Raw genomic sequence first — 10,401 nt, 5'->3', positions numbered from 1 at the left:
TATATATATACACATAATATAAACATGAAAATGTATATAATAAGCATAATATAATAAATAAGTTACACGTACAATAATGAAATAAATTTGATATCATTATTATTTTATTATAAGCAAATATTTTATTATTTTATATTATATGCAAAATTGATTATTTTTTATAACAATAAACTCATAAGGTTCCTATTTGTCATGTTAATAAATATAACTTGAAATTAAATGGAAAATGATAATTACATTTACTGTAGTTGCTGTTTTCTGATAGGTAGATTGAGTCATATTCAATCGTATTGTATTTACATTTGTATTTATGTTCCAACTGTTTGTTCGCCTGTTTCATTGAATTAAATTATCCTCAAAAAAAAGAAATCGTTCTTAATCTCAATGACTCGATTCAGCAGAAAAAGCAGCTTTACAACTGTTGCAAAATTCTTGATTATGATTGATTTATGTATTTTGATCCAGTGAAAATTATAAGGGCATGACAAATCGTATAAAAGAATTTTACAAAGCTGCTTTTTGCTGCTGAATGCAGCTAATAATAAATCCAGAGTTATACAAAAAATGAATTTGGGTATATTCTGACAATATTGACAAAAACAAGTCGAAAAGCTGAGCAAAGATGAATCTTATTAGATTTCTTCCATGGATCGTAAAAAATTGATAATGAATTAGTAAAATGCATTATATTTTTATCGCGATCAGTATTTCCGATTAATTTACAAAAAAGTAATATAGTTAGTGTGTTTCATTAATATATAACAAATGTATGATATTAAGTACTTGTGAACGATTTTCTGAACGATTCGCTTTATTGAATAGGATTCATATCTACAGGATTCACAAGTTACGTGTTTGATTTTTACGATCTGTCATTCCATATTACACCTGTTTTTTGAATAACAAATTTTTCGTAAAAGGCATGTACAAGTTCAACTTGTCCAGGCACGGTTTAGTATCCAGTTACACATTACATAAAAATATCTTTACGTCAATTTTTCATACACTTTTTTGGCGAAAATTACAATTACTTATTCTCTTGTTGTTACGTTGCATGAAATAGTAAAAAATGTTATTTACTCTTCCATGACTATATGGCATATACAAACCCAGTAACCAGACTCATCAATTAAGTTTACAAGCATTCTTTATTCTTCTCATTCTTATAAGTCGCAAAAAACATATCAACATATCATCATGTTCTATTGTGAAATTATCAACGGAATTGCCGATTGGACAGAGTCTAGGCATTTCAACATCGTTAGCGGTATGTCTCGGCATGTTTTTGGCGTTGGTCCCTTTTGCAAAAAAGGACTGACCTCTACGAATTCGGCAAACAAGATCTCCTGAAGATCTCGAATTATGCTCAAGATTGTGATTCTATTTATACAATTCCTCGACTAAGATTGATATCCACGTATGGCACGATAAAAATATTCGACGGAGAGGTAATAAATACGCCGACATCAAAGTCTATTTCTAATTTGCCAGGCATAAAAATTCTGCTAGTCTTTTCGAATATTAACCAAAAAACGAAAAGCAAAAAGAGTATAAAAATTGAAGCGTTGAAGAATCCAAATTTGTTAATCGATTTCCTGAATAGTATCGAAGTAATATCAATATAATATCAACTGTTTATTTATGTGCTTGATATTATTGACATAAAAATATATAATTGTTCGAAAAAGATAACAGCCAATCTATTAATATAACAGATAATTAAAACATTATTGGTAAGTCTTATTATCTAAGGTTCGGTATACCTACTTTTGGTATAATTTTATTACACGACGTACTTGTGACGATCGTCTTTTAAAGATTTCCATATATCGCTATTCGTTGGAAACTTTAATTATTTTTTAACGTATTTTGCAGGATATTATTCACATGAATCAAGGATTACTGAATACATTAGACATGTCGCATCCAAACCTGGGCATTATTTGCGCAATTGCTCGAAGTCTTTCATTCGCGAAGAAGTTTGCGAGTAAAGGGTGAAGGTGGATACGCTTTCATTTTGTTATCGAATAGCATAGATGAGGCCATCCACGATTTTATCACGATATTGGAGTCGTATAATTTCCCTGCTAAGATAGTTACTTTGAATTGTAGAGAAATAAGAGAATAACGATCAAATTAACAATTTTATGGGCAAATAAATATATAAGCAACGTATTGTTAAGATGACTTAATTACAACAAATATGCAGAGATGTACAGATATATTGTAGAGTTTAATATATATTCTCTGTTATTAAAATAATATTAAAAATACAAATATATACTATATATTAAGAGTATATAATAAGATGATATTAAAGTATTAACTTTAGCTAATAATATATGAAAGCGTCAAAATGTTTGGTTATAAATTGAATTTTTTAAATTATTTATTGTGTATAACATTTTTTTATAAATTATACGTTATTATTAATTATATTTACATACTATGTATATTTCTCTATCTTTTTATTTAACAATTGTGTATGTATGCGTACGTCTACGTATACATATAAATGACATTTAATTTAATCTGAGTTCTTTAGTAGTACTGAAGATAGCCACTTTGAATTGCAATGAATTGAGAATTGAATAGCTTAATAGTTGGAATAAATAACTTACTCGTAATATCAATAGTTAAATATGAATAACAAATAACTCATGTTAAGAACGCACATTGTGAAAAAAAGTAGAATTTTATATAATAATTCTGCGCGCGTTAACGGATTAAATATATAAGCTGTATTCTAAAGATTTAGGACGCTCGTACGGAATACAAAAGATCCCGGTTCGACTCCTGGCCGAGGTAATATTTTTCGCAATAAATTTATTTACAGCTTTTCAATACATTAACATCTTTCTAATAAAATCCTAGATTGAGCAACAAATTATTAAATTGTTTATTAATTTAATTTGTGATATTACTATAGTAGTTTGATTGCATTTACAAGTTCAATCATTTCGGTGCGCAATTTAAATAAATATTGTATATATTTAGTATATAAATTTACATAGAAATTACTTAAAAATATTAAAAATATTAAACCAGTTTTCGGTATAGGCTTCTAGTTTATCGATTGTGTTCTCATGTACGGTCTAAAATATCATTCTTATTGTACATAAATAGTAATTATATTTGTATATTATGTTCTAATTGTTTGGGTGGTTTGAATTTATTAAACTAAATTGTCCTTAAACAGGAGAAATCCTTTCTTGTTGTAAACATTATAAATGTTTATAACTCTGCTCTGAAAATATTATTCTTAGTTCTACATATACTCAGGAAGACGGCGGATCAATCTGAAAATTGATCATTTCTAATTGCTTAATTTTAGTTATCATCTTCGATTTGTGTGTATCAAGACAAGACTCTGACTATTAAAGTAATATTTGACGTTAAAAGTAATATTCTAATATTATTTATATATATATATACTCTAACGTTTTCAATTTCAATAATGAAGAATATGTAATCCAGAATTATACGTACAAGAAGTGAAGATATATAGCGTTGTCTTGCTGATACCAAAAGGATAAACCGAGAAATTGATCTGATTGTGAGTTGAACCTTATTGGATTTTTTCTACGCATGAATCGCAGAGGATTGACAATAAATTGGTAATGAGTTACATTTATCGCAGTTAGTGTTTCATTAATTGATGTGCAACAAAAGTAATATATATTAAGTTCTGGACGATTTTCTTTCTTTGATATGTAGAATTCACATTTATAGGATTAACGGATTTTGTGTCTGACATTTTACGATCTACCAATCGACATTACGCTTGTTCTTCGGATAATAAATAAATTTTTTGTCGTGAAGGTCATGTTTAAGTTCAGCTTATCCGCACCGGGCACGATGCTTTTATGTGGAGAACGTAACAAAAGTTGTGTAGCAGCCAGCTTAGATATGCGTACCGTAGTTACATTCTCATTGTTTCCTCCAGTAGATCGAAGAGAGTTCATCGAAATAAATTTCTCCAGTATCCAGTTACACATGAAAATACCTTTAGACCAATATTACAGATGTTTCACTGACGAAAATTACGGTTTCATATATTTTCCTGTTATGTTACATGAAAAAGTAAAAAGCTTTATCAATTCCATGACGGACTATGAAGGCATATACGATCCCAACAACCAAACTCATAAATTAAGCTTACAAGGTTTCTTTTTTCTTCTCGCTAGTATTAGCTTCCAAAAAGAGATCATTATAAAATCCTCTTTTATTGTGGAACTTTCATCGGAATTACCGATTGGTGAGAGTCTGGGTAGTTCAGCTTCATTTGTAGTATGTTTAACGGCATGTTTTTTTCGTTGGTATCTCCTGGAAAAAAGAAAGATCCGCGACACATTTAAGCCTAAAGATCTCCAACATATCATGAATTATGCCACCGATTGTGAAAATTATGTATACAAATCTTCAAATATAACCGACACCGTAATATCCACGTATGGCCTGATAAAAATGTTGGACGAGAATTCGCAGGTATACAGTTTTTTTGACGTGTCAAGCATAAAGATCCTACTGGTCTCTTCGAATATTAGCCAGTCAATTGAGCAAAGCATGGAAATGAAAGTGAAAGAGCATTTATCTTTTACCGTTGCTTTTGTTCTAAAAAGTATCGAGACTGTATCGACAAAATTTAATGAAACGCTTCAAGAGATTGACGAAAAAACATATTCCTTAAAACAGATGAAGATCGATGAAATTAATTCAATTCATCTGATAAACTTATATAAAAAATTAGCGGTAAGTTCATTCTATGAATTTTGATATAATTTAATTAATACACTTGTTTGAAACTGTCTCTTACAGTCATCGTGATTATTTTTCCCATACATAGCTATACGTTGATAATTTTAAACATATTCTAACGTACTTTGTAGGATCTCATTCACATAAATCAGGGATTACGAAGAGCATTAGGCACATCACATCCAAACCAGGATACTATTTGCACAATTGCGCGGGATTTTTCACTTGGAGGAAAAATCGTTAGTAGCGGAGGTAAATACGTATTCATTTTGTTGTTACCAAATAGTTCAGATGAATTAATCCAAGATCTGATCAAGATTTTTGAGTCACACAATTTTCCTGCCAAAATAGCCAGTTTGAATGGGAGCGGAGTAAGATTTGAGTAACATGTTGAAATCAATAATTAGCACTACTCAGTAATGAGTAGCTGAATATGAACAATGAATTGAAAAAGCTCATACTAAGCATGTTATGTTATAAAAAGTCCTATATAATATATTTTATATTAATGGACAAGTATAGAAATACGCATTTATCGAGTTAGATAAAATAATAAAATATTAATAAAATAATATAAGATATTTGCTTCTAAATATATGTAATAAAATACGTATTAAATATATATATATATTTAAATATATATATATATATATTTATATATAAAAACATAAAAATGTATGTAATAAGCATAATATAATAAATGATTTACACATACAATAAAATAGATTTAATATTGTTATTACCTAATTATAAGCAAATATTTTATTATTTTAACTTATATTATATGCAAAATTGATTATTTTTATAACAATAAAATCATAAGGTTCCTATTCGTCACGTTAATAATTATAACGTGAAATTAAATGAAAAATGACAATGACATTTACTGTAATCGCTGTTCTCTGACTGATAGATTGATTGAGTATTATCATATTCAGACGTATTGTATTTACATTTGTGTTTATGTTCCAACTGCTTGTACGTTATTTATCGAATTAAATTATCTTCATAAAAAAGAAATCGTTCTCAATGACTCGGTTCAGCAGAAAAAGCAGTTTTACAACTCTCGCAAAATTTTTGAATATAATTGATTTATATATTTTGATCCAATGAAAAGCTATAAGATAAAAAATGACAAATACGCGGAAAATACGCACGGACTTTCCGGACGACCCAATATATAAAAGAATTTTACAAAACTGCTTTTTCTGCAGAATGCAGCTAATAATAACTCCAGAGTTACACAAAAAATAAATATAATTTGCAGTATATTCTGACAATATTAGCAAAAACAAATCAGAAAACTGAGTAAAGTTGAATTAGATTTCATCCACGCATAGATCGTAAAAAAATTGATAATAAATTAGTAAAATGAATTATATTTGTAGCGATCAGTATTCTTCATTAATTTACAAAAAAAGTAATAAAGTTAGTATGTTTCATTAATGTATAACGAATGTATGATATTAAGTACTTGTGAACGATTATTTGGCTTTATTGAACAGGATTCATATCTACAGGATTCACAAGTTACGTGTCTGATTTTTACGATCTGTCACTCGACATTACACCTGCTCTTTGGACAATAAATATTTCGTGAAAGGCATGTACAAGTTCAACTTGTCCGCACGGTCCAATATCCAGTTACAAATAAAAATAGCTTTACGTTAGTTTTTCATACACTTCTTTGGCGAAAATTACAATTATTTATTTTTTTGTTGCATAAAATAGTAAAAAATTTTATCACTTCCATGACGGATTATGACGACTTATACAAACCTAGCAACCAAACTCAATTAAGTTTATATGCATTCTTTTTCCTTCAATCCTTATAAGTTTTAAAAAGATATCAACATATTATCATCTTTTATTGTAAAACTGTTAACGGAAGTGCCGATCGGAGAAGATTTGGATATTTCGACATCGTTCGCAGTACGTCTCGCAGCGTGCTTTTGGCGTTGATATCTTTTGCAGAAAGGAATTGACCTCTTGAATTCGTCAAACAAGATTTCAAGAAAATCTCAAATTATGTTCAAGATTGTGATTTTATTATATTCAATTCCTTGACTAACATCGGTATCATAACATCCACGTACAGCATGATAAAAATATTCGACGGAGAGGTAATATGTATTGTATGTTGACATCAAAGTCTTTTTCTCATTTGCTAGGCTTCAAAATCTTGCTAATCTTCTCGAATATTAGCCAGAAAACGAAAATCGAGTTGGTAAGCAAAAAGAGTATAAATTTTGAAGCGTAAAAAAATCCATCTATGTTAATCGATTTTAATTTGAATAATGTCGAAGTAATATCAACTAAGTTTATTCACATGCTTGATATTAATAATATAAAGACACACAATTGTTTGAAAAAGTGTAATAACAGCCAACCTATTAATATAACAGATAAAACATTGGTACTATAGAACATTGATAAGTCTTGTTATAATATAATAAATAAAACATTGGAACTATAAAACATTGGTAAGTCTTGTTATCCGAACTTCGATACCTACTTTGGTATAATTTTATTACAGGACGTACTTGTAGTAATTGTTTCTTGAAGAGTTCCGTACGTACGCTAAAATATTTAATTACTTTTTAATATATTTCGCAGAATATTATTCATGTGAATCAAGGACTATTAAAATCATTAGGCATATCGTAAATTTGGACATTATTTGCTCAATTGATCAAAATTTTTTATTCCCTGGAAAGATTGCAATGAAAGTAATTTTATTTTGTTATCGGATAGCACAGATGAAAACATTCAAGGTCTTACCAGGACATTCCAGACGTAAATTGATCTTCTAAAATAGCCATTTTAAATTGCAACGGATTGAGAATTGAATAGCATGTTGGAATCAATAACTTATTCGTAATATCAATAGTTAAGTATAAATAATGAATAACTCACCTTACGAACACACGATATGAAAAAAAATTAAATTTTATGTTATAATTGTATACGCGCGTGTTAACAATTTAAGTATGTAAGTTGTATTTACATTTATTGTAAATGATTGTTTGTGTAATTTGAGATTATTAAACTATATTATCCTTACTGAGGAGAAATCGTTTCTAGTTATAAACATTATTAACGCTCTGAAAAGACATTGTCCTTAGTTCTACATATACTAAATATGACGACAGGTCAATCTGACCATTGCAAATCTTCTAATTGTTAAATTTTATCATCTTCGATTTCATCAAGTATCAAGACAAGGTTCTTAATATTACATTAAAAGCAATATTCTGCATATACATACCCTAATGTTTTCAATTTCAATAATGAAGAATATGTAATCCAGGTTTGTACATAAATAAAGTGAAGATAAATGGCATTGTCTTGCTGACACTATTAAATCAAGAGGATAAACCGAGAAACTGATCTGATTGTGAGTTGAAACTTATTGGATCTTTTCCACGCATGAATCACAGAGAATCGATAACGAATTGGTAATGAATTACATTTGTCGTAATTAGCATTTCATTAATTGATATATAATAAGAGTATACTAGTGAACAATTTTGTTGCTTTGATAAATAGAATTCATATTTACAGGATTAACGGATTTTGTCTCTGACTTATTACGATTAATCAATCGACATTACGCCTGTTCTTCGAATTATAAATAAATTTTTCGTCTTGAAGGTCATGTACAGATTCAATGTGTCTGCACCGGGCACGGTGATTTTATGTGGAAAATGTAAAAAAAGTTGTGTAGCAGCCAGCTTAGACATGCGTACCGTACTTACATTCTCATCATTTCCTACAGAAGCAGTTCAAAAAGATTTTATCGAAATAAAATTTTCCAGTATCCGATTACACATGAAGATACCTTTACGCATATTTCTCTTACATTTTTTCAAAAAAAATTACAATCGGACACTTAATCCTCTTCAGGTGCTTCAATCAGTACAAAACTTTATTAAATTCTTAACTGGCTTTCCCGGCAATTACGATCCCGACAATCGCGCACATCAGTTAAGCTTACAAGCTTTCTTTTTTCTTCTTGTTACTATCAGCTATCATAAAAACATCATTATAAACTCATCTTTCGTTGTGGAACTTTCATCGGAATTACCGATTGGGGAGGGTTTGGGCAGTTCCACCTCGTTTATAGTATGTTTAGCGGCATGTTTTTTTCGTTGGTATCTCCTGCAGAAAGGAAAGGTCCGTTACATATTTAAATCTAAAGATCTTGTACATATCGAGAAATATGCTCACATTTGTGAGAAAATTGTATATAATTCCTCAAATATAATCAACGTCATAATATCTGCGTATGGCATGATACAGGTAGTTAAAAAAAAGAAACTGTTAAAAAAGTTAAATTATTTTTCTGACCTGCCGAGCATGAAGATCCTGCTGGTCTTTTCACATGTTAGCCAGGAAATCGAGCAAATGGAAGTGGAAATGAAAGTGAGCATGACAGAGTATTTATCTTCTTCCGTTGATGTTATTCTAAATAGTATCAAGACTATAAGGAAAAAACTTATTCAAACCTTTAAGGAGATTAAAAGAGAAACACTTTCCTTAAAACAGCAAGAGGTCGTTGAAACTGATTCAGTTCGTCTCATAAACTATTATAAAAATTTAATAGTAAGTCTCATTCTACGAATTTTAATATAATTTAGCTGCATGTTTTTGGCGTTGGTCCCGCGTGCTGAAAGAAAAGGCACATATTTAAAATTATCTTTTAAAATTATCGTCATTATTGTTCTCGTGCATAGCTATACGCTGATAATTTTAATCGTTTTTTAACGTACTTTGCAGGATCTCTTTCACATGAATCAAGGACTACTAAAAGCATTAGGCACATCACATCCAAACATAGACGCTATTTGCTCAATTGCGCGAAATTCTTCACTTGGAGCAAAAATCACCGCCATCCGCGCAGGTGGATACGTATTTATTTTGCTGCTACCAAGCAACTCAGATGAATACATCCAAGATCTGATCAAGATATTTGTATCGCATAATTTCCCTACCAAGATAGCCAGTTTGAATTGTAGCGGAGTAAGAGTTGAATAACATGTTGAAATCAATAATTTGTACAATATGAATAGTTGAACATAAACAATGAATAAAAAAAGCTCATGCTATGAATTTATGACGCACGTTATGTAGAAAAGTTTTATATAATACATTTTGTACGCAATAATGGACTAAGTATAGAAATTCGCATTTCGAATTAAATAAGATTTTTATGATTGATATTTTAGATAAGATTATTTGCTTCTAAAATATGTAATAAAATATTAGATAAATATAATATTATATAAAATTATATGAAAAATGACAATAATATTTACTGTAATCGCTACTTTTTGATAGATAGATTGAGTCATATTCAATCGTATTGTATAATGTTTATGTTTCGATTGTTTGTATGACATTTATCGAATTAATTTATAACGCACGTTATGCAGAAAAGTTTTATATAGTACATTTTGTACGCATTAATGGACTGAGTATAGAAATTCGCATTTATCGAATTAGATAAGATAACAGAATATTGATTAAATAATGTAAAATATTTGCTTCTAAAAATTGTAATAAAATCCATATGTATTAGGTGATATATGAAGATATATATTTTACAGATATATGTTTTATTTTATAAAATATGTATTATAT

General features: G+C 29.1%; 1 protein-coding gene and 2 pseudogenes across 1 annotated transcript; all 3 read left to right on the top strand.

The window, feature by feature from the left end:
* Positions 1-622: 622 nt before the first annotated feature.
* Positions 623-2,128, top strand: LOC108747310 (annotated as a pseudogene).
* Positions 2,129-3,825: 1,697 nt separating this feature from the next.
* Positions 3,826-7,571, top strand: LOC108747309 (annotated as a pseudogene).
* Positions 7,572-8,377: 806 nt separating this feature from the next.
* Positions 8,378-9,795, top strand: LOC108747408 (mevalonate kinase-like). The gene is made up of 2 exons (XM_018484834.1): positions 8,378-9,363; positions 9,538-9,795. Exons 1-2 carry the CDS (start codon positions 8,416-8,418, stop codon positions 9,793-9,795), a joined length of 1,206 nt encoding a protein of 401 aa, XP_018340336.1. The 5' UTR covers positions 8,378-8,415.
* Positions 9,796-10,401: the final 606 nt, after the last annotated feature.

The sequence above is a fragment of the Trachymyrmex septentrionalis genome, unplaced genomic scaffold, assembly GCF_001594115.1.
Source record: "Trachymyrmex septentrionalis isolate Tsep2-gDNA-1 unplaced genomic scaffold, Tsep1.0 scaffold2, whole genome shotgun sequence".
In the NCBI taxonomy this organism is placed as follows: Eukaryota; Metazoa; Arthropoda; class Insecta; order Hymenoptera; family Formicidae; genus Trachymyrmex; species Trachymyrmex septentrionalis.
Note: the sequence above shows the minus strand (reverse complement) of the source record. Positions and strands in the feature narration are given on the sequence as shown.